Below are 26,103 nucleotides of genomic sequence, written 5' to 3' on the forward strand. Positions count from 1 at the left end.
CTCATATCGACACATCATCACCTACATTCTTTTTAAATTATTAGTATCAATTTTTGAGAAGAAGAAATGATTCGTTCTTCTTCTTCATCCTCTTGTTCTCATTCATATCTGAAAAATGGCAAGGCTCATCACCACCTTGCCATTATCAGTCTCTTACTGATCATCACTACAAATCTTCTTTTAACTTATGTGAATGCCCAAGCTCTCATCACTCTCACAACCAATCAAGCAACAAATGGTACTGTGCAAGGGAATGCCATTCAATACTATTACATTACCAATATTCCTGATTTAGCTTCCCCAAATTCTTCCTTGTCATTTATTGTGACACCAATCTCAGGAGATGCTGATTTATACATTTCCACATCAAGACTTCCAGATATTAATGATCCAACCTCATATCTATGGTCATCCACAGTACAAAGTGGAACAGATACTGTGACCATTAACAAGCAGAGTGCAGGATATAAAGTTGGTGGGCCTTATTACATTGCGGTTCATGGATATCAAAAACCAGCATTATTTTCAATTTTGGTGTTAAATTCAGACCTTCCAACATTTATATCGGAAAGTTTACCTCAGAATGTATTTGTAGAGCCCAACCAATTTCTATATTTCACCTATGTGGCATCTTCTGCTGGTTATTTCTCAATTTCAGTGAATGCTCTTTTTGGAGATCCAAATCTCTATGTGAGTACCACTAATACAAAACCAGGACCAAACAATGCTCAATGGAAAAAAGAAGCCATTGGAGATGATTATATATTCATCAATGCTCCTTCACCAACAACCTATTATATTGCTGTCACTGGAAGAGGAAATGAACGAACTCAATTCAATTTACAAATTTCTTCAATTTCCACACAAGGATTGGTTGCAGATGGTTTACGTGTGTATGACAAAATTCCATCCTCTGGAAAGACCTACTTTAAATTCTTTGTAGCAACATATGTAGATACTATTCAATTTACATGTAATAAGCTTTCTTTCTTTGGTGATCCAGATATTTACATTTCAAAAACAAATGAATATCCAAGCAAGACATCCTTTGATTGGAAAGAGGAGGGTTCTGGAACGAGTACAATCACTGTTTCCGATTCATCACAATTATTGAGTGGATGGTTCTACATTGGAATTGAAGATGATTCATTTTTCGATGTTGAATACTTTTTGTTAATTACCACCACTTATTCCAATGCCAGACTCTCCAATGGAATTCCAATCACAAAGGGTCTAATTGCCAATAAGGTCGATTATTACATGTTTTATGTAGAGGCCAATACACAGGGAGGAAAAACCGAATTGGATGTCATTGTAACTCCTCGTTCCGGAGAAGAATTGGTTGTCTACGGAAGTAGAACATTTAGAAATCCAAGTGAGACTTCTCATGATCTTGTCGGAGCACTTGTTGGTGGTTCTATTGTTCTTCACAAGGATGATTCTCCAGCTGGACCTTACTACATTTCAGTGACTTCACTCAGTAATACCAACTACACCATTACAGCGACCACTAAAAACAGTTACACTGAATTGTTGGATGCTGTCGAATATTCATCCACAGTTGGAAGCAAAAAACAAAAAGTATTCGTTTTCCCAATTGCCAACAATGATGTCGCTGTTGGTATTTCTCTTACTTCCATGTCAGGAGATGCAGACATGTATGTCTCCATTAGTGAGGATGTCTCTAAAAGTAATTATGATTGGCATTCCATGTCAACTTCAAGATCTGAATTTATTCACATTCCTGCAAATGCTGCTCAAAGACATTCTTCTAAATTTACTGGCAGATTATTTATTGCTATTTATGGATACACTTCTGCTACATTTTCTATTGTTGCTTACAGTCAAGGAAATACCATTGAACTTGAAAGTGGAGTTCCTGTTTCTGGTCTGCTAGACAATAGTGGAGATACACAATATTACAAATATTATCAGTCGAATCGGGGTTCACTCACTTTTAATCTTCAACCTGGTTATGATTCACATGATCCAGACATTTATGTATCACGTACAAATCCAAAACCTGGACCTCAAGACTATGATTATCATGGAATAACTTTGGGAGATGATGTGATTACCATTACCAATGCACAACCTGGAAATTACTTTATTGGAGTTTTCACATTCTATCCAAACACATCGTATACTCTAGTGGTCTCTTCCAATTACATGAATTTGGGTTCATATGGTGTTCCTCTTTTAGACACAGTTCCAAAAGGACAATTCAGATATTACTACACTTCTGTTGCCCCAGGTGACTATGGAGTGGTGGGAGGAGTGACTCTTATTGAAGGCAATACTCGACTCTATGTGAGTAATAGTACGATTCATCCCTCTGACTCTTCCTATACCTACATCGATACCAAATATCCTGGTAACTTTATTTTAATGACCCCTGAGAGTGCAAATGCTGGTGAATGGGTCTATGGAGTGTATGGAGTTGAGGATTCAACGTACTTTATTCACTCTTCCTATATGGCTTATCAGGCTGAACTCAAATTAGGACTTCCGACCATTGGAGAGTCTACCTGTTGTGGTGAGAGAGGATCACTCTTCCTCTATCAAACTCCATTCACAGCAAATAAGGATTATTTTGTGTATGTGAATTCACTGACAGGAGACCGAGCATTTACTGCTGTATATATTGATCAAGATCATACCTATCCGAATGCAACCAATTACAAATGGTCTGCTCAAGGAAATGAGGATTTGTTTGTCAAATTGAATGCCAATGATCTCGTGAGAACCAAGCCACTCTATATTAATGTCTTTTCTTACAGAGGATTAGCAAGATATCATGTGACTGTAGAACAATCGGGTGCTCCTATTTTCTTAACCTCTGATTCACCCAACAAAGTGTTTGCCTATCCAGATCAACAAGATTTCTTCCGAGTATTTAGTGTGAAAAATTCTGCAGGATTAACTGCTGTGTTAGAGAGTTGTACCGACAATGCTGCCATGCCCTTCTATGTTTCAAATATGAACTCACAACCAAATCCAACGAATAATTCCTATGTTTCTGTTGCTCATGGACCTTTCTCACAATTGGTCACCACTAACAGGTCTGAAACATCTACTTTTTATTATATTGGAACTTCTAAATTATCCACCAGTAATATTTACACAATTTATGCCACAACTGGATCTGATAAAAGACCAAAACCAAAGAATAATGGAATTCTCACAGAAGGTCCTCTCATTAGTATTTCCTCAAAGCGACTTCTTGTTCCAACCATTCAAGATGATGATGATACAACTACTAGTTACATGTATTTTGTTTACAAACGTGTTCTTTCTGCCAAAGAGGATCCTGCTCAAGTGAACATGCAAACCATTTGTGCCATTACGAATGGAGAGGCCACTCTTATTGGTCAAATAATCTTACCTCCTGATCGTCCTGAAATTCTTTTCTATGATGTTCCTGTTCGCTCCTCTGAAAGATACATTATTAATGTGATTGCTGTGAATCAATGGAATGGATTATCCACTGCTTACCAACCACTCTATTTTGGAATTGATCATACGAATAACTTGATTGATGGACAATCATTGATCGCCTTTACCAATCAAAGTATTCCATGTGCACAATTTACATTTGCATCTGAACCACTTGGACAGGGAGTTACTTTGTCCTTTATTGTGACTCCTTTCTCAGGCGATGTGGATTTATATATTGCACAGAGTTACCCTGCCTCTCCAAATAATTTTGCAATGAAGAGTAGTAATCATGGATTTGATATCATTTCCTTCTCAAGACAGGATTCGAAATACTTTGATGGACCATACTATGTGGGTGTTTGTGGTGTGAATAATAACGACTTGACTGAGTTCAGCATTTTGGCCGTCAAATCTGGAACTTCTATCAAGCTTAAGGATGGACAACCTCAACTTGTTTCGACTAAGGCTCTCGAATCTTCGTACTTTACTTATCAACTTGATGGAAATAATGATTTCACAGTAACTGTATCTCCAATTAGTGGTGATCCAGATGCATACATGAGTACTGATACGCAACCTACAAGTTTTAATCACATGTGGGGAAGTGATACGAGCTCAGTGGAAGTCATCAAAGCTAAAACCACAGATAGTGGTTTCAAACCAAGCTCCACTTACTATATTAACACTTTAGCATTTGGAAGTGATGCACTCTATTCCATTATTGCCACAAGAAATGACTCTATTTCTACCATAATGCATGGAGTATCGTTGGGTGGACGTGTGCAAGTTGCTGAATCTGCCTATTACAAATTCAAATTGACTCATCAAAGCTCAGTGACGATTACTGTGAACCCTTTGAATGCTGTTGGTGATCCTGATATTTTCGTATCCACCGATGACAACAATTTATATCCAGGTCTAAGTAATTACAACTTTGCTGCTCGTTCCAAGAGTGTGGACTCTCTTGTGATCAAACCTACAGATGCAGGCTGGAGAATTGGTTGGTATTATATCGCAGTGAGAGGTTATGGATCAGAGACAGAATTTGAATTAACGGTCATGTCCTCTGATGAAGTAACCATTCTTGAAGATGGTATTCCAATTCAACTTACAAGCAGTATTGGAGATTGGAACTATTTTGGATTCTTTTATGGATTTTCTGCTAATCACTTAATTTTCAGCGCAAAGACAAACAATGGTTTGAGAGCTGAATTGTTTTGCAGTCAAACAAATTCTCATCCCGATCGAAACAAGTACGATTTTATTGGTGAGAATACAGGAAGTGAAATTTTAGCCACTATTCCAGCCTCATCCAAGATTGGTTGGTATTATTGTGCTGTTCACACTCTTGCTTCAGGTACTTTCTCCATGACTGCTTTTACCAATCAACGTCCAAGAATACTTTTAGATTCAACAATGAATACCAATAACTATGTGAGAGTGAATTACTATGTGTACTTTGTTTACACCTTACCACCTTATAGTAATTTAACAGATGTAAATATCGTCGCTTACATGAATTATGGAGATGCAGACATTTATGTGAGTAAGAATAATTCCAAACCTACCATCAATAATTATGATTGGCGTTCCTTCTCTCTGGATGTTGAAAATTTAGTCATTCCAAAAGAACAAATTGGACCCAATGTCAGAGAATTATATATTGGAGTTCATGGTTTTTCCAATGCTCTTTTCGATTTGATTGTTTATGGAATGGATCGTGTTTTGGAACTCACTGAAAACAGTCCCATTGTTGGAGTTGCTGAAATGGGAACCTATAAGAGATACAAATTTAATCTTGAAAATCAAGGAAAGTTGAAATTGGATCTGTCTGTATTATCCGCCTATCCATCAGATGCTGATCTGTATGTGAGTATGGAACCTTATCCATCGAAAGAACATCACACATGGCATTCTAAAAACTTTGGTGACGATACGATTGAAATTGATGGAGCCATTCCTGGCACGTATTACATTTCTGTGTATGCCTCACCCGTGACTCAAACCAAATTCTCTCTTACTGTTTCAACACTCTACTCGTATGTGTACGATGGAGGACAAATTATGGACACTGTTAATACCAATGCTGTTCGTCACTACAAGATCTTGGTTCCAGCTGAGGCCGAACAAGTCGTGATTGCAACGACCAATCTCAATGGACAAACGCAAATGTATTTGAATACCAATGATACATTCCCAAATTCACAGAGTTACATGCTCTCTTCTGATACTCAACGACGAGGAAATGGTATTCTAGTGACAAAAGTTGGAAATCCAGATGTTTTTGCAACTGGAGTCTGGTCATTGGCTATTTATGGAGTTGTACCTTCATCGTTTTATTTATCATTCCAAACCATGAGAGGTGTATTGAGATCAGGAGTTCCTCGTAGCGGTTTGACGACACCATTAGTGACCTCTCGATATACTCTTGCTCTTCGAAGTACTCCTGCTACTGGAATGCTCATTAGAACTCGTGTCTACAACATAGTGGATGATTGTATTAAGGTGACTGCCTATCAAAATTCGAGTTATTCAATCTCAGGAAAATCTAATCCAAAGTATGCAAATAGTGTCACGTTGAATTTCCAAAATATGGCAGCAGGACAAAATTTATTTATTGAAGTCGTTGCATGTACAGATCGAGTGGTTCAATATGAACTTGTAGTGACAGCCAAAGATCAACCCATTTATTTAATTCAAGACTCTTACTCAGTCTATTCTGTTGGGGCCAATGAGTTTGAATTGTACAGCCCAAAGACAGGTCAAGCACTATTGGCTCAATTTGATGCATGTGATGAAACAAGTCTTAGAGATACCGTATCTATCTATGCCGCCAAAGGTAGAATGCCCTCCAATCAAGATTTTGATAATGTTCTTCTTCCAAACAACAGATATTCTTTGAAATGGAACCAATCATCAATTTCAACTGATTCCATCTACTATTTCAAGATAATGGGAGATTCAATGCCTTCCTATTATTCTGTATTTGCATCTACCAATCGAAATGATCCAAGACCACCAGCAGTACCTTACAAAGTGACACGTGTTTCTGAAAGTTTTGATGATAAGGTTCCTTCGATTTACAACGTTGAACTGCAAACATCTTTACCTGCAAATACTTTTTACAAATTTGTGGGTTATGCTTTGAGTGATCAATTATCAGGAATGTCAGATCAAGATATCTTTACTAATTTGAATTTCCATACATTGTGTGCCATTCATTCTAAATCTAATTTACAAATTCTTGCAGAAGGAGATAGTACTTCAAAAGTACCACTCTCAATTAATGTTTATGGTGATAAGGATTATATTGTAAATCTCATTTTACGCTCTGATAAGGATGGACAACTTCAACAAGTATCCACACCATTTATTATTAGAAAATCACGAGAAAGTGCAATTAGTCCTGGTGGAATTATTTTAATTATTTTACTCATTTTAGTGGTATTATATCTTGGTATTGGATCAATTGTTAAACTTGTCAAGTATAAGGCAAGAGGTATTGATATTATTCCAAATATTGGTTTCTGGAAAGAAGTCTTTTCATTGTTCTGGGATGGAGTTCAATTTGTATTCTTGTGTGAACTCTTTAGAAGACCTCGTCGTAGCAGTAGTGGTGAAGTGTATGATGTGATGGATGATGAACCCATTGTTGGAGAAGAGAATTCCATTAACAATCCAGAAGCATACAGAGATCAAGGCGAGGAAGAAGAGATTGTTGAAGAAATTAATCCATTTGCACAACAACGATCCTCACTTCCATCCAACTCACAACAAGGATATACCAGTATTATTTAAATCATAATATATTCAATTGTCACAAGTAAATGAATGTTGATACAATTGCAAATGCAGCATGGAACAGTCTTTTGAATGTTTTCTTTGAGGTGTTTCAAAGCATGAATCGTTTTATGACGGATGTATTGGAAGGTTCGGAGTTTCGAGATTCGGAGGGACACAACAACGTTAAAAAAATACGAAAACGACTTGTTGGCGTCACAATTCTCAGAGATTGGATCGAATCCTCCTCATCCTCCTCATCCTCCACTATTATTCATACACAAATGCAATCAAAATCAGGCCATGATGATCCTTCTCTTCAATATGTTGGCCATTCTGGAAAGGCTTACATGTTGGTAGAAAAGAAATCTTCCACCACATTATCCCATCATGGATCACCATCATCAAACACTCAAATGGTGAAATGTAGTATTCGGTTGAAGGAAGGAAAAAGCCTTTTAGTGAAAAAACAGTCGGAACATACATTAACGTTTAAAATTACACCTTTTACGTGTGCCAAATATACAGTACTCTCATCGGGTGTTCAACGAGTGCTTGTCTCTGTATCGGAATTATCGGTGAATGAGAGTTTTACAACATCTTCTACAGTTTCTCCTTCATCTTCTTCTGCCAAACAAAGTTATTTTGTACCAGAATTACAATTTATATTTGGTTCGGAAGAGTAAGTTTTAGAATGTTAACTGTGAGTAATGTTGTAAATTCCACCATTTGAAAATTTTGCAGAGAGTCCAAAGAATGGTGTGACAAAATTATGAATAATGTTTATTGTCTATGTGCTGAACTTGTTACAAGCAAAATTCAGAAAGATATTCAAACACGAGCGGTGTCACCCACACAAGAAGTGGTTCCGAAAATGAAAACAAGTATTATGGAAGGTTATCTCATCCGAAAAAATCAAAAACATCATATCAAAACCTATCAAAAACCATCCGTAATATTTGCAGAATTATCAAACAAACAGTTACTATTTTATACATCACATAAAAAGTCAAAGGTGGCAGATGTTATTGGATGCAGGGTAGACTTTACACGAGAGAGATTCTTTGTGGAACATTTAAAAATTGGATCAACGACAGCTCAAAAAAACAATATTCATCAATTAGCATTTACTTTAGAAGTCACAAATGAACAAGAACCAAGAGAAAGCTTTGCTTGTCCATCAATTTCAGAAGCTCAAAAATGGATGTCCACACTTGGAACTCCATCTTCTCCGGAGCTAACTGTTAAAACAGATGGTTTTGATTACCATTTAGAATCAGATGGTGATGAAAAAGATGAAGAAAAATTATCTGATGGCGGTGAAGAAAATAGTGAGGAAATTGATGAAGAATTGGCCATGCTATTGGGGCTTGGAAGTGACAGTGGCACCGTGGTCATTCATCAAGACGTTCCCACAAAAGAGGACGTTGTTGGAGATGCAGTGTTGGAAACAGGAGAGCCTGATATCTTTGGAAAAGGAAAGAAAGGAAATGTGTTTGGAGATTCATTTTGGAAACCACCTCCTTCCTCAGCAACCACTAAAACTCCTCCAAAACCAAAACTTTCTGAAACTGAAATGCTTAAACAACGAATTGCTGAGCTTGAGAAATTATTGGAAGAAAAAACGAAGGAATGTGAAAATTTGAAACAACAGCTGTCGCAACAACAAAATGCTAATGTTTGCTAAATTTCTCAAAAAATCCAGCTAGCTTCTCAGGAGGACAGGTGGTAAAAAAGGTTGCAGGATAAACTTGAGTTTTCCACAAAGGATGTGAAATAAGTCGACATTCACTTAATGAATAATCAACAGTATAGCTCTTTAACAAGAATTCACATCCATCCACATCACTGTACAGCATTCCTCCTCTTTCTGAAAGTACAGGATATCCTGTCACAGGATCCGTATAATCACACCACATTAAATCTTTTGAATTTGTTTGCTGTTCGATAAATCTTTTGAGTTTTTCACTAAATCGCAAGAACTATTTGTTCGGGATTTAATTTTCAACCATTTCAAAAGAGTCCTAATGCAACCTACCCGTTTCAATTTTTCATCCTTCTCCTTCTCGCTCTTCTCATCGAACACAAACAAGGAGCATGAAACTGGCTGAAATGTCGGAATAATGTACAATTGGTACTTGTCAAAATGTTGTTTCATCTTTGGAAATATATTCTTCATATCGGATTTCAATAAATTGGGACATTTATGAATCGAATATTCAATGACAAACGAATCCGTATTGTTGTGGTCATCATTCACAAAATTAATGATGGTTGGCGGTACGACGGTGTATCTGCTGTGGTTCTTCATTTTTTGTCATGAATGCAATAGTGATGATGATGACGCTTAGTTTATTATTGATTCAATTTTTTACTTAAATTACATGAGGATGAGAAAATTTGGAAAAATAAATAAGTGTTCTCAATTTAAGAGTTCTTGCATTGAAAGCATTCTCGTTCGAATCACTTTTTTCTTATTTGCAGAAGAGTCGTACAAGTCTGGGCATGATGCTGAATGATTACCATCATGATTGTTTGAATGGTTATTGGACGAAACACTTGTGAGCGAGTCCTCTGAGTGCATCTGACACGTGAATGCTCTTGACAACAGCTCATTTGGAAGTTGTTGTTCATTCGATGCAAGATGAGCATTGATACTCCTAGTAGTGTTCGAGAGAGGTTGGATATGACAAGGTGGTGGAGATCTTGTCTGAATGGAATGTTCTTCTTTCATCACCATGACATCCAATAACACTTGTTCGTACGGTTGAGTGGTAATCTTCCTTGCTCTTCGAAAGACAGCGAAAATACAAGGCGAATGATTTCTCTGTGATTTTTTAAATTGGTAAGGTACAAAGGTCAATGGAGAAGTGTAGGATGGTTTTTGAATACCATGACAAGTCTTTCTTGTTTCTTGTTTTGTTTTTTGATTCTTACGACATGATGATGACGTTGGTTCTTGTGAGGTGATGGAGTGAAAGTTGGTACTTGACATCAGTACTTTGTTTTCTTTTTGTTGTGTGAACAATTAGCAATGAATGGTAAATTTTGGGAAAGTTAAACTTCAATAATACTAGTAGTACATGGCTAAATCGTACCTACATGTGTTCGATCCATAGTTGATCATTAAAGGTGGTCAATGTTATTTCTGTTGAACTAAATTGGATAAGGAACTTTTTTTTATGTCAATTTCACAATCATTTTCAATTCGAAAATGCCAACTATGAAAGATTTTCACTTGATCTTGGAAGAATAGATTTTGCGAACAAACTCAAAAGTATTCCAACAGTGTGTCGTTGCATTGGTCGTGTGCGCAGGAATGACAGCCGTGAATGGTCTAATCTCTCACAACAAACTGTTCAGAATAGTCAAATTGCCAAAACTTCAAGATGTTCGACTAATAAAGGTGGTTTGTGATAAATCTATCTATTGACCAAATGCATAGGCCTTTTTATGTCAATTTCATAACCCTTTTCACTACAAAATTGCCAACTATTAAAGATTTTCACTTGGTCTTGGAAGATTAGCTTTTGTGAATAACTTTCAAAATTAGAGTGATGAAGTTGTTGAATTGGACGTGCAGACGAGGCAAGTGAACAATGGAGATGACATTCATTATTTGAAAATTTGGACTCTGTGGTTGGAATAATCACATACATATAGCTCTCCAGTCTGGCTATTCAACCATATTCCATCAGGATTCTCTAGGCCATCTTGACCTTTCTTGTCATGTCCAAACATTTTACAGAATTTACCATCCTCTGTTAACACATGAATGGTATTACTTTCACTTGCACAAACCAACAAATTTTTGGACATGTTGTCAAAAACGAGGCCTCTTGGAATTTTAAAATGTTCATTGGCTTCGGAGATTTCTTGCGAAACTAACCATTTCTCAGTTTTGTAATCATACCTTAATATCAAAATTGTGCTGTTTGGAGAGCCTTGACTAATAAACACCAATCCTTCTGCACTAATATCAATTCCTAATGGATGAACTACTTTGAATAGAGGAGAATCCAACTCAACTGTTTGAATAAATTCTCCAGAACAAGATTTGAATAAATAGATAGCACTATCGTCATAATCACATACGAGAACAATTCTATCCTGTAATTGTTGGGTCTTTTTCCAAACAGCTATTCCAGCAGGACAGTGACATATGCTTGATTTCCATAACTCTTGAGTGACCTCTTGTTTCATTGAATTATTCAGAAGGTTTTCAAAGTCATATTTACAAATGTATCGATTTCCGTCTGTTAAAGCATATTCAAAAAGTAGAGCCTCACGATCTCGTCCATCATAATCTTGTTCTATGCACAAACTGGCAGGGCAATCAATCTCGGTAGAGAATTTCAGAGTTGTTTTGAATTCTTTTGTCTTTGCATCAAATACTTGTAATCGGTTATTACCATAATCACTAATGATGATACAATTACAAGCAATGCTGACTCTAACATCCCATGGAAAGTCAAAACCTTCATTATTGTGCATCGGATTCTTGTACATTCCCAAAGTACCCGTGAGTTCAAAATTCAAAGAAAAGGCTTTTTGATCAAGCTTCTTCTTTCTCATTCGCTCTTGCAATTTTGAATAATTATTATTGTTTTGAAATGATGATCCGCTGAGATTGCCACCACTACTACTACTTCTGGGATGATCATTCAGATCGATCAATCGCACGTAAACTGGAACATTCATTTTTTCATTCATCGATTCATGGGTTAGGAGAAGAATTGAGCATTCATCATTCGTAAGCGAATTTAAGGGACATGAACACCGAATTCAGCTGGAATTCTAATGGAGGACTCAAAATCTGCATTCTTCTTGTTATACAGAAGAGTCTGTGGCGTTTGCAGTCACGAAGAGGCATTGGAAGATTACAAGAGAATTAAAAAAATGCCTCCACGCGTTCGTTCAAATTCCATAACTTCCGATCATTCTTCTGTATTGTCCTCTCCGACTGTACACCATCATTATCATGATTTTACAAATATTATCAATCATCAGAGTATTGAAGTAGCACCAAACAGCAACAAACATCAGAAATCAACATGGCTACTGGTGAGACTGCTAGATGCTTTAATTTATATTGCATCGGAATATTCGAAAACGTTGATTAGAGAATTACTTTTATTGTTTGGATATCTTCTTCATTTATTAGTGAGTTTTATATTGTATGTGTTTCATCGTCCAGGTCGGTATGATGAAACACTATTAGCGCAACAAAAAGCCTTTCCGAAAAGAGTTGCTTCTGCAGCCTCTTTAGTTCATCTTGATATGTCAAAATTATCTAATGATGACGATTCTTCTGTTGGAGTCGGAATATTCGGAAGGTATGATGACGAAATGTCTCTAACTGGGCAAAATACCTTTTCGGAAGACCACGGCAATGATAGCATCAATATAAAACATCTAACTGAAAAAAAGAAAGTACGGTTTGATAAATCAGACCATTTGATCAACACAAACGTTCGAAAAAATAGTTTTTCATTGAATGTGACAAAAGAAGACGATACAAGCCCAACCATTGACACTGGATCAATTTTACAACAGCACCCAATACCTACTACTAACTTATTTCCCACATCCACATCTTCTCACGTTATGATTGGCAAGAATTCATTTCGAAAAATATTGGAATCCTCATTGAAATTGAAAAAGATATCCGGTGTTGGACATTTAATTTCTCCGAACACCTTGTCAACAAGCTGTGTGACTCCTACACAAGTGGAAAGTAGTGGAGCCAATGTTATTTCAGAGTATCCTCCTGTGGAGAGTAGTACCGCAAGCATGGTAGATTCCGAGTGGACGGACTATGAAAATTTGGATGCTAATTTCGATTACGACTTTGAAGATGACGTGAGAGAAGATATCAAGCTAATTTATGAAGAAAAGAGGCTTGGAGCAAGAATTCTGAATTTCATTGGTGAAATGTTTATGTGGTTTATCATGCTAATTATTTACTTACCAAGTTTGTTTAAATCTCCAATTAACTCTAAAAAAGCATCTATTGAAGCGGATAAAGTACATTTATATGAAAAGAAATCCACAGGTTTATTTGAGGATTTAATAGACACAGTTTTTGAATGTATTGATTTATTAGCAAAATCTGCAAGATTATTTATTCGATTCAAGATGAGAGATTATTTCAAAACCATTAAGGAATGTGTTTTACTTTTCAGACTTTCTAATTTCCTCTCTACAAGAGGTATTGACGACAGATCCATAAGTCAGGTCATTATTGACAATGGTTTCAAATCAAAGAGTTACATTTGTTCAACAGAAGATGGCTACAAAGTGGAGTTGAACAGAATTCCCAACGCTCAAAGCAAAACAGCTGTTTACTTTCAACATGGAATTTTAGATAGCGGTTTTACATGGATTGGCAGCAGTCCAAATGTCGGCTTAGCATGTGCCGCCAATGGATATGATGTATTTCTTGGTAACTTGAGAGGTTATGGATTGGCCAAATGCCACTTGAAACATGCTCGAGAAAATGTTACTTCCAGAGAATACTGGGATTTCAGTATCAATGAGCATGCATTCTATGATGTGAAAAGCTTTGTTAAGAAAATACGAGATATCAAAAAGAAAGAATTGGGGACTAGTAATTTCAAGTTGGTTGTTGTGGCTCATTCAATGGGTGCCGCTTGTATCCTGGCTTACATGTCTTGGTGCAAAGCTCACAATCAAGAACATTATATTGACAAGGCAATACTGCTTTCTCCTGCTGGAAATCATCAAAAGATTCCAACCTTACTGTACTACCTATCATTTACAGTTCCTCTCATTCGAAAACTACCATTCTGGAATTATTTTGGATTTACATCAAAAACAATGAAAATTCTAGTTGCAAAACTTATCCAAGACATCAACAATCACAAGGCAACGAGATCACTATTCTCTGCTTTTGCCAGTGCTCTTGTGTTAGGAGGTAAAACTCAAAACAATCCGTTCCAATATGTCCATAATTTAGTTTACCATACATTCAATGCAACCTCAGTCAAAGTCGTGGAGCATCTCATTCAAATGAGTACAAGTGGACGATTTTTAGCATATGATTATGGACCAGAAATCAATAAGAAAGTCTATGGATCTAAAAAACCTTTTGACTTTTTCGATTACTATGACAAGCTCAACATTCCCATCTACATTGTTTATGCTGACGATGATAGAGTGATTCCCAAGCAATGTATACTCAGACATTACAAAGAGTTAAGAAAGTATCACCCTGAAACAAGCTTTGCTAAAAAGTTCAAAGATTTGGGTCACTTGGAGTTAACTCTCAGTAGTAACGATCGAGTGATTCAATACATCCTCAAAGTATTGGGCCAGGATCAAGATGGACAAAACAAGTGAATTTCGAAGCGTTAACGAATTCGTTTTATTCACTCCAAGTACGGCGATGACGTTGTGATGCTTATATCCACAAATTTCTCATTCTGAATGAGTCGTGATTTCATTAATTTTTCTGAGGCTGTAGATTTGGTATTCTCAAAGATGAAATAAGAACAATCGGATGTTGCGACAATTTCCGTGATACTGACACTCGTAGAAATTCCTTCGAGATTCAAAATTTCCTTAAATTCGCTACCATTAATACTATATACCTTCTTTCTATTGACAACCATATAATAGAAACAATATCCAGCAAATATTTGAATATTATGCAGCCCATATTTTTCTACGAAGGGTGCAATACTGACATTGGATCGAGTATTGAAAGGTCCCAAATTACACTCTGTTAACACATTAGAATTATTCTTAAGTAGGAAAACAGTCTCATACATGTGAGATGGCGTGATGGAAAAAACATTTTGTTGAAGCAAGTAGAAGGGCTTTTCCTTATTCGCAAAGTATAAATTACCCTCTTGAGTGAGAACTACGAGTCCCTTATCGGCGTGTTTAAAGTACTTGATGGACTCTTTCTTGAAAATTTCACATCCAGGAACAAGGAAATTGGTTGAATTTGCATTGGCGTTCATTTCTCCACATGCATAAATCTTCCAATTATCTACAAGTAAGCTGGAACTAAAAGTAGATGCACTTGCTGTGGTTATTCGTGAGTCTTCTCGTTGCAAGAAATCTAATTTCGTGACTCGTCGAAAACTACTTTCAGTTTTCACAGCAAATGTCTGATCAAAGTAGGAATGTCCACTACAGTACACCTTATTCTTATCACATACAACGATGGAATGAAACCAACCTGCTGCGACATGGTCTATGGTGGACACTTTTTCTGGGAGAGGTATTTCTCTCAGTCGAGTGATATATTGTTCATGTTCTGGAAAACCAATTTGGCTATAATTGTTAAATCCTAAACCAAACAACTTGTTTGAATGTGTGACGAGTAAGAGATGTGATCTTCCTGATGCCACAAGCTTGATGTCTTTGAGAATTTTTGAATCCAACTCTTGTGAAATGTTGTGTTGCGAAAAATCACTCATGTTGTGATACAATTCCAAAACTGGACCCATGGCGTATTGTTCGCCAGAGTCTTCTTTGAATACAAGTCTTCCTAATTGTCCTTTATCATTTTGCCCTAGAGTGAACAAGTGTGTTAATTCTAACGAATCCGAAAGAGAACATTTCTGGTGATCGACATGATCAAAAGTTTGTATTTCTGGCATACTCGAAATGGTGCACGAAGGAAGGACTTTTGAACTAGTTCCGTTTTGATGTTGTCGAGGATGATGTTGCATTCGAGGAGGAGAAGAGTGTGATGATGCTGTTGAAGAAGAATTCTTGTTGCCCATGATGACGATGCTTGTTGAAAGTGATGGGACTTGTTTGATAAATGTCTTTTGTTTAGAAAATTTGGTGCACCAACAAAGTGTTGGTTTGTGGCTGAAGAACCAAGAAGGCAACATGGATGGTTGACATATTTTCCAAAAAGGAAAGGGGTGAAGTTTTTGCAAAGTTGTCGTCTTCTCGTTTTTAAATGACAGGTGTGTGGATTTATTTGGTCCACATCTTGGACCCTTTGGCGTTCTCAAGCAACGCACAACATACACTTAAGAGGACTCGCTGGGTTTTTTTGTCCGACTCAAAAACAAGTCATTTTTGCTTGGACAGTTTTTGCAGGTTGGCATTTTATGTCCTTAATTGCTGTGACGTGAGTCGGTTTTGCTAAAGAAAAATCAAAACATGTGAGCTCGAAGCAGCCATTCTCGGTTCTTTACAAAATTAACAAAACACCACTTAACACCTTTGAGAAACAGTAATCATTGATGACAATCTCTGTTTTTAGTGCCATTGAAAGCTCTTTTTGAACGGAGGATTGGATGATATTTTGTTCGCTTCAAAATTCATACAACGACTTGCAAAAAATTAGGTAAAGCAGAAATTTATTTCCTTCCCGAATTAATTCTGTCATGCGGAAGGTACTATTAAGAACGATTCGGAAAAATAGGGATTGGTTATTGTTTACCAGAGAGATTAAAACCATTGATCGTTCTTTTCAACACTTGTGGCAACGTGAGGAGGAAGAGTCGTTGGTGTTAAAAAGTTCAAAATTTTTCTATCATCATCCATACAGAAATCAAATCATCACCGCTCAGAATGATACCGATCTACACAATATCCGAACATTGAAATCTCAATTATTTGAAATCGAAAAAACAACACAAGTGAACTTGTATGAATTTATCAATAGTAGTGAAGAGAGGAAATTGGTTTTGAGCTCCTCAACATCATCCTTGTTGTTTCGGAATGGACTCACTTTCACTCCTTTTGCCTTTGCAACCATTTGCAATGCGAATTGTCAATTTTGTTCTGAAAACTTGCAACGAAAACATTTGGAAAATTCCAAATCGAAGAAAAACTCTTCACCCTCAAAAAGAATTCGAAATTATGATCAATATTTCAATGGACTAGAACGAGTGTTTCAACTATTGGACACCATTCAAAAAACAGTCGGGTCATTGAATATGGGACTGTCATTATCTGGATTGGAAGCGACCAGTGAACCGATTTGGCTGGAACGATTGTGCCAACTTCTTTCACAATATCCTTCATTGTTTGACGAAAGAGTTTTATATTCGAATGGAAGTGGTTTCACCTTGCATGAAAACGTGGTCGAGAATTATTTTCACAATAGTGTTCCTAAATTTGACAGAATAGAATTAAGTAGACAACATTTTGATGAAGCCACAAACCAAGCGATAATGAGATTTGAAAAGTCACAACCAATAAGATCTAACACAAACTATGAACATATAGTAAGAAATGTGTTACCAAATATATTTGGGGTTGTCAAAAATTCGTGCATTCTATCAAAACAAGGAATTTCTAATGTGGAACTAATTGAACAATATTTACAATGGGCCATAAGTTTGAATGTCCATCGCGTAGTTTTCAGAGAATTATCAATCATTTCACATGAAGAATATTTTGATAATTCAACAAAGAAATGGATTGATGAAAATCGAGTAAGCATTTCATCGATTCTTTCTGAAATTTGTTCAAGTCTAGACCATCCCTCGCCCAAATTTGAATACTTGTATTCTACTGTTGGCTATTACTATATGAACGAATGCTATCGTTACGATGATAAGATTGATGTAATTTTTGAAACAAGTTCGTATGAAGATCTTTTATCTTCATTTAAGCAGCACCCTCGTATTATCAACAAATTAATATTTCATCCAAATGGTAACCTTACCTCAGATTGGAATGATCACTCTCAGATGATTGGAAGATTTTTCAACCAACCATGATCCTTTCATTATTGCTGGAATCATCATTCCTGAATAAAACTTTTCTCCTCACTGGAAGTCATTCGGGAATTGGATTTGAAACAGTTCGAATGTTGTAATGTTCAGTGTCACATTGTTGTCCAATGGAACAACGAAAAGCCTTTCAATGCCAAGTTTGAAACTGGGTGGAATTCCTTATTGCATTCCACTGTTTCTTCAAACTAGTTTCGCTACTCGCTGTGGGAGTTTGTAAACATATCTCATCGAGGGCGACCAAACACTTCAAGGAAAAAGGAACAAGATTTTTTTAATTTTTTTTTAAAAAAAAACGCCAGCAAAACGGAAACAACGAAATTCATTGTCGTGTGTTCAGTGTCGTGTCGGAATTTATAATTATTTATTTTGTAAATATGTCCAAAGCAAAGTACATGTATAAAATTATTTTTGTTGGAGATTCAACATGTGGGAAAACGTAGAGTATTTTGATTGCCGGTTGGAATTGAGTTTTTAAACGTTGTTCATCATTTGTCATTTCATGGTGTTTTCTATGAATTATATAATTGATGATGATCATAATTATGCAGCGCGTTCATCCAACAATATGTCAATAATTATTTTACAAGCTCGTACAAATCGACTTTAGGAGTTGATTTCTCATTCAAAGAATATGATTATGATGAAAATACTTGTTTTAATTTGCAAGTAAGTGTTTCAAAATTTTGGTTTGAAATAGAGTGAGCGATCTGAAATATCATAGTTTTGGGTATGTGATTCGATTTTGTGAGATTTCATTCAAACGAAATAATTTTGAATTATTCTTCATTTCATTACCATTTGTGACATCCACAACAGGATATTGCAGGCCAAGAAAGGTAAGATTTATTACGACATGCAAGTTTTAACAGAACCTATCCTTTTCATAGATTCGGAAGTAAGTTTCATTGAAACTATCTGTTGTTGCTTACATTTTGTACCTAGCCATGACATCGGTATTCTACAGAGATGCTGTTGTAGCCGTGGTTATGTATGACGTCACAAATCCGAACACATTCGAGCACACAAAGGATTGGAAAGAAGACATTGATTCGAAGGTGTTTCTTCCTGCTCTTCATGAAAATGAAGCTGATGACATTCCAATTCCATGCATTCTTGTGGGTAATAAGATTGATTTACCCAAGAATGATAAACTAAATTTCAAACCATCGCAGCTGGATGAATATTGTACCAAACATAAGTTTGCTGGTTGGGTTGAAATTTCAGTGAAAGAAAAGACAAACATGGATAAGGCTGTCAAAATGATTGTGGAACAAGTATTAAATTTTCATCAAAAAGTTATCCAATATTCAAGTGACAACAAGGATGAGAAGGCGGATTCTGGTATAATTAATATTGACAAACTTGTTAAAGACATGCCAAAAACCGATGATGGTCTTAATGGTGACAGCAAAAAGAAAGGATCTCAAAATTCAACTAGTTGTTGCGGAGGAAAGTGAAACAATTTTTCACAATAAACTCCCTCACACTTTTTGAAGAAGTATCAGTGCATTCCATATATACACAATGAATGACGAATGAACATTAATCCATTGATTGTGAGGTGCAACGTCACCCTTATCGGCAAGGATGATCATCCATTCCGATAAAAATTCCGACAAAAAAAAATGCTCTCAAAACACAACGCTGATGATTTAGTATTGAGTGATGATGAAGAATTTGATGAGAATGAAGATTTAAGCCTCGAACCTACCATTCAAAATTTATTAGATGAAAAATCATTGCAATGGATTTTTGTAGGTGGAAAAGGAGGTGTCGGAAAAACAACCATCAGCAGTTCCATTGCCATGCTCTTGGCTCAATGTAGAAAGAATGTATTGTTGATTAGTACAGATCCTGCACACAACTTGTCCGATGCTTTTGCTCAAAAGTTTAGCAAGGATCCGACTCTTGTAAATGGCTTTGATAATTTATATTGTGTTGAAATTGATCCAAGTGATTCAAAATCCATGCTTTCTGGTTTGTTGGATGATGGAAGTGGAGAAACTGAGGAAGGAGGTATCTTGAAAAATTTAATGAAGAATCTTTCCACAAACTTGCCTGGTCTTGATGAGGTTGAAAGTTTTGTTCATATTCTACGACAAGTGAATAACATGAACTTTGATGTGGTTGTTTTTGATACTGCACCTACTGGTCACACTCTCAGATTATTGGCCTTACCGAATGTTATGAAAAGTACTCTTGGAAATATTTTGGGATCAAACATTGGAAAGATGTTCACTCAATTTGGATCATTATTTGGAGGCTCAGCTGACTCTACAAATCCACAACAACTCGAAGAGAAATTGCACAAGTTTCAGGACAATGTCGACCAAATAACAAAGCAATTCCAAGATCCTAAAAAGACAACATTCGTGTGTGTGTGCATTCCAGAATTTTTGTCCGTTTATGAAACTGAAAGATTGGTCCAAGAATTGACGAATTTCAACATTGACTCCCACAATATTGTTGTAAATCAACTTGTTCTCAAAGATACCAAGAAAGAGCCATGTGAAATTTGTGAAGCAAGAAAAAGTATTCAATCAAAGTATTTGAAACAAATCTTCGAGCTCTACGAAGATTTTCATGTCATCCAAATGCCTCTTCTCGGAAAGGAAGTAAGAGGTGTTCAGGCTCTCCACGAATTCAAAGAGATGCTTTTGTACCCTCCTCCTCTCGCCTACAAACGTGAAGATTTGAAATAAAAACCATCCAAGAACATTGTTCAACCTTATCGATCTGTCTAAAACAAATTACAAAATATTTCGTCATCCAACAAATTTCTTCTGTTTGAAGGAAGCAAAAATAGTTTAATCCCAACAGAAAATTTTGCAGAAAACATTTTTGTTCATTCAAAAAATATGAGCGCAGAAGACACCAAAGGAGACGTTAAAGCCGAAGGCAAGGAACAACACATCAATGTTAAAGTCGTGAGTCAAGTAAGTACAGTTTTTGATGATAATGATGGCGAATTATCATAAATTTACATCATCTAACTCGATTCAATAGGACGGAGTGGAAGTCTTTTTCAAGATCAAGAAAAGCACACCTTTGAAGAAGTTGATGGAAGCTTATTGCAAGAGACAAGGTCTCAGCGCAGCCTCTGTTCGTTTTGTTTTTGACGGAAACAGAATTGATGGAAAGGAAACGGCTGAGGAATTAGATATGGATGATCAGGATGTTATTGATGTGCTCGTCGAACAAACTGGTGGTTTTTAATTATTAATAATTGGTAGCACGTGTCTTTCATCATCATCACCTCCATCCACCTTCTTCTCTCACTGCTCCTCGTTGTAGTATTATTTACTCCGCCGACATCATTAGCTCTACTAGAATTATGAATTAAAGTGTACGGAGGAATAAATTAATTAACAATATTATCATCATCAACCTTTAATTCAGAATATTAGAGTTTTGATGGCTTTCCCAATTCAATGCTCCTTTCGGTGGCAGCAATCACTGCTTTCATCACGGTACCTCTGAAACTTCCTTCCTCTGAGAAGAATCATCAAGTAAGCCTCTTTGTTCCTTTCAAAAAACACATCTCCACTTACCTAAAGCTAAAACTCCCCTAGATGTTGTGCCTGGCAATTTGTTGAAAAGAAGGTGATGATTTTGTTGAAGAGAAAGATGAAACATTGTTGCGAAAAGAACAATCTCATACATACCTGAAGGAGAAACGACTCTATCTTTCAGTACTGCAGGAGAAACCTTCTCCTTTAAAACCATCTTGGCAGCACCCAACACGGTCTGAGCTGCCAAAATATTGCTTGTTTCTCTCCCTAATCCACAATAGACACCTGCCTCTGCTAAGGCTTCAATGAACATGAATGCAAAGGCTGGACCACTACCTGAAAGTCCTGTCACAGCATCCAAATAGCTCTCATCACTCAAACTCACACATTCACCAATCATTGAGAAGATCATATGCACAACAGATCGATCATTTTCCATAGTATCCAGAGTGATGTGTTTTGAAGCTCCAAAAGGAGGTTTTCCAAGTACAAAAGCACTTGCAGATTCTTCAACAGTACAGCAAATATTTGGCATTACTCTTGCCACTCGAATCACACTGAAAAATTCATCCAATGTTCTCTCATTCGTTTGAGCAATTTGTGCCAAATGTTCGTAAATGGTTGAAATTTTATATCCTGCAGCAATACTGATTAACAACAAGTCAGATTTCTTTTTACCAAAGGCTGTTGAGGCTTCTTTCAAGACACTCTCTAAACTTTGAGGTTTCACTCCAAGAATAATCACATCACACGTATGAATCATTTCATCATTATTGGAACATTTTTGAATGTTTGTTTCTTGCACAATTTTGTTTAAAAATTCAACATTTGGATCGTAGGCAAATACTTGTTGTGGTTGAATCATTGGATTGGACTGCTGAATAATACTACGAATGATGGAGCCATTCATAGCTCCTGTTCCGATGAAACCAAATTTTTTGTTGGCCAGAGAATAGCTGCCACAAGATGACATTTTTCTTTTTTGAATTCAATTCCCAATATATATACTGAAAAGTTCTTGTTGAATGAATACGCAAGAGAGAAGGAAATATAAATTAGGGTCAAAATATGGTGTGTGTATTGCAAGATTTGGAAAAACGTGTCGCTTTGAATATCACGGAGATTTAACCAGATACACTCCAAACATGAAAAATTCTGAACCTCTTCAACGACCCCACTTGAATTCTGCTGTACTTGAACCGATTGTTCTCTTCTTCCTTTCCACAAACAGCATGTTTTGCACATCCCACCATTGAAAAAACACATTCATCATCATTGAGTGAGCTCATTATTTCCTCATAGAATCCTATCATCATCATCATGTCCCCAGCTCGTATTGGTATTGTTGGTGGAGGCCCAGGTAAGTGTGTATGCGAGAGGTTTATGATAATAATGAGATCATTCTCACCCGAATTCATTGATTGTTTTTTAAATATGGTAATGAATTCAATTGTTATTCCTCTTGAACGATGATGAACGACGACCTTTAACACACCTACCTGTAGGAGGTCTTTCGACTGCCATGATTCTCTCAGCCAAAGGTTTCAACGTGACTCTTTTCGAAAAATCCCCAACAATTGGAGGACGAACGAGTTCACTTCAGGTTGGACACTCCAAGTTTGATTTGGGTCCCACCTTCCTCATGATGAAATTCGTTTTGGATAAGGTCTTTCAAGACTCGGGAAAGAAAAGTGAACATTATATGAAATTTCAAAGATTGGATCCCATGTATCGTTTGCAATTTAATAAGGACACACATATGGATTGTTATGACTTTTCACAAAGAGACAAAATGTTGCAAGAATTGAAGAGAGTCGTTCCCGAAGATGTGGAAGGCTATCAACGATGGTCTGAATGGGAAACAAAGAGATATGAACGTTTAATACCACTTCTTCAAAAGGCCTATTCCTCTCATAGTGATGTGGTTTGTATGGACGCGTTAAAGGCACTGCCTTACATGCAGTTCCAAAAATCATTGCATCACATGTTGAGTGACTTTTACCAAAATCCTTTGAGCAAACTATCATTTAGTTTTCAAGCCAAATATTTGGGTATGAGTCCTTTCACGTGTCCAGCGTATTATGGAATCATACCATTTGTGGAACATGCATTCGGAGTTTATCATGTGGAAGGAGGACTTTCTGAAATTCCTCGAACCATGGCTGTTGCTGCTTCTGAGAATGGAGCTCACATCAAATTGGGTACACCTGTGAAACAATTAATCATTGATCAAAATTCGAGACAAGTTAAAGGAGTCAAGGTGATGGAAGAAGGAAAAGAAGAAAATGAATACTATTTTGATGAGGTTATTCTCAATGCTGACTTTCCCTACGCAGTTCATCATTTAATTCCAAATGCAGAAAATCTATTGAGACAATGGAAACCTAGCAAAATTGTTAAGAAGAAATTCTCATGTTCAACCTTCATGATGTATCTTGCCTTAGATAAGGAATATCCAGAAATTCAACATCATACTATCTCATTTGCGGATGATTATTCAGCTAATTTGAAAGCAATTTCAGAGGGATATATAACTGACGATTTGTCAATTTACGTGAGAAATTCATGTGTCAATGACAAGACCGTGTCACCAAAAGGAAAATCAGGACTTTACGTGCTAGTTCCAATTCCCAATCTCATTGACAGTCAAGGAAAAATTGATTGGACCAATCCAACAACTATTCAGAAAACTCGTGAACTTGTTCTCAAACATTTGGAAACAAGAGTTGGTTTTGAGGATTTGAGAAATCATATTGAAGCAGAAAAAATTATTACTCCTATCGAATGGCAATCACAACACAATGTGTTCAACGGCTCAGTTTTTTCCTTGTCACATAATCTGCTACAAATGTTAAGCATGAGGCCTAGAAATAAGTTCAATGAGTTGGAGGGACTTTACTTGACAGGTGCCCATACTTCACCTGGAAGTGGTTTGCCAACCATTTTTGAATCTGGAAGAATGGTTTCCGAAATGCTGTGTCAAAAGTATGGAATTCCTTATACAAGATCTTCTCTGCTTGAATCCATGTAGGACCAATGAGGACAGCAGACACGTCAGACAGTATATTGTTATTGACTCCACAAGACAACTCTGTCAGGTCACTATAACTGGGACATCCCAAGATATTATGCTTTTAAAAGCAATATTATGCCGAGTAATTCAAATAAAGGATCAAACATTATTTAAGTATAAACTCCACAGTGTTTTCGACCTGCTTTCTTAACTCATTCTTGGAAGCTAAATCATGTAGAAAAATTACAATCATAGAAAACATATTGTCATTAATATCCTCTAATCCTTTCAATTGTTCAATCTTTCTTAAAGCTTCTTCTGTTGGGATTTTTAGTAAATTTTGAAACTCAGTTTTGAAAGGATTTATCACCGCTTTTCCTTGCCTCAACATTTCTCTTAACATCAGCTGTAATAATGTGAAATTTTCTTGTGACATGCATTTCTTGTCGCTACCTTCAGACATTATCTTTTTAAACTCTTTCATGGTATTTTCAATCATAGTTTCTTTCAAGAACTCTTTCGCTCGCATGTGATGTGTTTCTAAAGGAGCCAGATCAGAAGTTTCTGTACTTTTGGCTTTCTGAAGTGAACTACTTTCTTTCGAAGGAGAAGGCAATGAGTTTGAACCGTTTCGAGTAGATCTCAAAGAAGAAGATTTAGAACGCTTATTGGGTAAATAGCGTTCATCATCAGTATCAGAGTCTTCATCTTCATTACTGTCATCGAATTCTTCATTGTCTTCTATATCTGATGATTCTTCATAATTTTCATCGTGTTGTTTTCTTTTTGTGCCTTTTTTCTTCTTTGCCTTCACATCATTTTCTGTGAAATGTCTCTTCGAATATGAAAATGTTTCAGAGCTTGTATAAATGGCATATGGGCACACCCCATCTGAGTCTGGCTTATTCAAATAAATTAATAAATTCCACTTGAATACTTTCAGTTGATTTCTTGGAAGATTTGGCAAGGAAACGCTCACAGTGATTGTTTTGTTATTTTCATCGATTAATTCTCCAAATACCACCGATATTCCTTTAATTCTCCAAGGAGCATAGTCTCTTTCATGATCATCAATGTAGTCAATGGTGGCATTAAGGCCTTTCATCTTCTTTTCTCCATCCACAAATGGTCCTCTGACAGGAATTTTGAGTTGAGTTGTTTGTGGACCCGAAATATAATTTGGATACAATGCAAAATAGAGATCTCCATGATGACGAATGAGATTTGCATTTTTGAAATTCATAATAACCGATGCCCTGAATGTCGGAATGGTCTCGCTATCATATATAAAGCCAGTAATGGAATGTTTGTGTTGTTTTTGTGAGTCGTTTTTGGAAGCGAGTGTGAGTGTTCCTGCTCCTTCTCGATCCACAGTGATGGAACATTTTGGTGGACTTGTTTTCAATTGTGATCGTAAGGTGGATGGAAATTCAGGAGATGAACTCCAAACAGGTTCTGAGAATTGGAGAGTGTAATTGGGTTCATGGATCATCTTTGTTTGAGTGTCCGATGAGGAGGAGGACGAGGAGGACGAGGTTGTAACATGTTTCTGGGGTTGACGATGGAACATTTTTTTTAATTTTTTTTTCAAAATATTTTGAAAGTTCTTTTGAGATTGCATCGT

General features: G+C 36.5%; 14 protein-coding genes across 14 annotated transcripts; 8 read left to right on the forward strand and 6 right to left on the reverse strand.

Annotated features, from left to right (window-relative positions):
• Positions 1-66: 66 nt before the first annotated feature.
• On the forward strand, positions 67-7,236 carry FDP41_003211 (uncharacterized protein; the record flags this gene model as incomplete). The annotated part of the gene is made up of 1 exon (XM_044706491.1): positions 67-7,236. One exon carries the CDS (start codon positions 67-69, stop codon positions 7,234-7,236), a length of 7,170 nt encoding a protein of 2,389 aa, XP_044562602.1.
• Positions 7,237-7,337: 101 nt separating this feature from the next.
• FDP41_003212 (uncharacterized protein) lies at positions 7,338-8,905 on the forward strand (the record flags this gene model as incomplete). The annotated part of the gene is made up of 2 exons (XM_044706492.1): positions 7,338-7,900; positions 7,963-8,905. 2 exons carry the CDS (start codon positions 7,338-7,340, stop codon positions 8,903-8,905), a joined length of 1,506 nt encoding a protein of 501 aa, XP_044562603.1.
• An 18-nt stretch (positions 8,906-8,923) lies between these two features.
• FDP41_003213 (uncharacterized protein) lies at positions 8,924-9,529 on the reverse strand (the record flags this gene model as incomplete). The annotated part of the gene is made up of 3 exons (XM_044706493.1): positions 8,924-8,968; positions 9,027-9,200; positions 9,257-9,529. The coding sequence occupies 3 exons, from the start codon at positions 9,527-9,529 to the stop codon at positions 8,924-8,926; spliced, it is 492 nt and encodes a 163-aa protein (XP_044562604.1).
• A 111-nt stretch (positions 9,530-9,640) lies between these two features.
• On the reverse strand, positions 9,641-10,213 carry FDP41_003214 (uncharacterized protein; the record flags this gene model as incomplete). Its single annotated transcript, XM_044706494.1, has 1 exon — positions 9,641-10,213. One exon carries the CDS (start codon positions 10,211-10,213, stop codon positions 9,641-9,643), a length of 573 nt encoding a protein of 190 aa, XP_044562605.1.
• Positions 10,214-10,833: 620 nt separating this feature from the next.
• On the reverse strand, positions 10,834-11,919 carry FDP41_003215 (uncharacterized protein; the record flags this gene model as incomplete). Its single annotated transcript, XM_044706495.1, has 1 exon — positions 10,834-11,919. One exon carries the CDS (start codon positions 11,917-11,919, stop codon positions 10,834-10,836), a length of 1,086 nt encoding a protein of 361 aa, XP_044562606.1.
• A 198-nt stretch (positions 11,920-12,117) lies between these two features.
• On the forward strand, positions 12,118-14,580 carry FDP41_003216 (uncharacterized protein; the record flags this gene model as incomplete). Its single annotated transcript, XM_044706496.1, has 1 exon — positions 12,118-14,580. One exon carries the CDS (start codon positions 12,118-12,120, stop codon positions 14,578-14,580), a length of 2,463 nt encoding a protein of 820 aa, XP_044562607.1.
• Positions 14,581-14,609: 29 nt separating this feature from the next.
• On the reverse strand, positions 14,610-15,977 carry FDP41_003217 (uncharacterized protein; the record flags this gene model as incomplete). Its single annotated transcript, XM_044706497.1, has 1 exon — positions 14,610-15,977. One exon carries the CDS (start codon positions 15,975-15,977, stop codon positions 14,610-14,612), a length of 1,368 nt encoding a protein of 455 aa, XP_044562608.1.
• A 618-nt stretch (positions 15,978-16,595) lies between these two features.
• Positions 16,596-17,939, forward strand: FDP41_003218 (uncharacterized protein; the record flags this gene model as incomplete). Its single annotated transcript, XM_044706498.1, has 1 exon — positions 16,596-17,939. The coding sequence occupies one exon, from the start codon at positions 16,596-16,598 to the stop codon at positions 17,937-17,939; it is 1,344 nt and encodes a 447-aa protein (XP_044562609.1).
• A 389-nt stretch (positions 17,940-18,328) lies between these two features.
• On the forward strand, positions 18,329-19,411 carry FDP41_003219 (uncharacterized protein; the record flags this gene model as incomplete). Its single annotated transcript, XM_044706499.1, has 5 exons — positions 18,329-18,390; positions 18,503-18,620; positions 18,771-18,790; positions 18,842-18,849; positions 18,897-19,411. 5 exons carry the CDS (start codon positions 18,329-18,331, stop codon positions 19,409-19,411), a joined length of 723 nt encoding a protein of 240 aa, XP_044562610.1.
• Positions 19,412-19,579: 168 nt separating this feature from the next.
• On the forward strand, positions 19,580-20,656 carry FDP41_003220 (uncharacterized protein; the record flags this gene model as incomplete). Its single annotated transcript, XM_044706501.1, has 1 exon — positions 19,580-20,656. The coding sequence occupies one exon, from the start codon at positions 19,580-19,582 to the stop codon at positions 20,654-20,656; it is 1,077 nt and encodes a 358-aa protein (XP_044562611.1).
• A 156-nt stretch (positions 20,657-20,812) lies between these two features.
• Positions 20,813-21,170, forward strand: FDP41_003221 (uncharacterized protein; the record flags this gene model as incomplete). Its single annotated transcript, XM_044706502.1, has 2 exons — positions 20,813-20,890; positions 20,961-21,170. 2 exons carry the CDS (start codon positions 20,813-20,815, stop codon positions 21,168-21,170), a joined length of 288 nt encoding a protein of 95 aa, XP_044562612.1.
• Positions 21,171-21,357: 187 nt separating this feature from the next.
• Positions 21,358-22,439, reverse strand: FDP41_003222 (uncharacterized protein; the record flags this gene model as incomplete). The annotated part of the gene is made up of 3 exons (XM_044706503.1): positions 21,358-21,446; positions 21,506-21,535; positions 21,620-22,439. The coding sequence occupies 3 exons, from the start codon at positions 22,437-22,439 to the stop codon at positions 21,358-21,360; spliced, it is 939 nt and encodes a 312-aa protein (XP_044562613.1).
• Positions 22,440-22,786: 347 nt separating this feature from the next.
• FDP41_003223 (uncharacterized protein) lies at positions 22,787-24,497 on the forward strand (the record flags this gene model as incomplete). The annotated part of the gene is made up of 2 exons (XM_044706504.1): positions 22,787-22,826; positions 22,972-24,497. 2 exons carry the CDS (start codon positions 22,787-22,789, stop codon positions 24,495-24,497), a joined length of 1,566 nt encoding a protein of 521 aa, XP_044562614.1.
• A 148-nt stretch (positions 24,498-24,645) lies between these two features.
• Positions 24,646-26,049, reverse strand: FDP41_003224 (uncharacterized protein; the record flags this gene model as incomplete). Its single annotated transcript, XM_044706505.1, has 1 exon — positions 24,646-26,049. The coding sequence occupies one exon, from the start codon at positions 26,047-26,049 to the stop codon at positions 24,646-24,648; it is 1,404 nt and encodes a 467-aa protein (XP_044562615.1).
• Between the last annotated feature and the right edge of the window lie 54 nt (positions 26,050-26,103).

This window comes from Naegleria fowleri, assembly GCF_008403515.1.
Source record: "Naegleria fowleri strain ATCC 30894 chromosome Unknown tig33, whole genome shotgun sequence".
Taxonomy (NCBI): Eukaryota; Heterolobosea; class Eutetramitea; order Acrasida; family Naegleriidae; genus Naegleria; species Naegleria fowleri.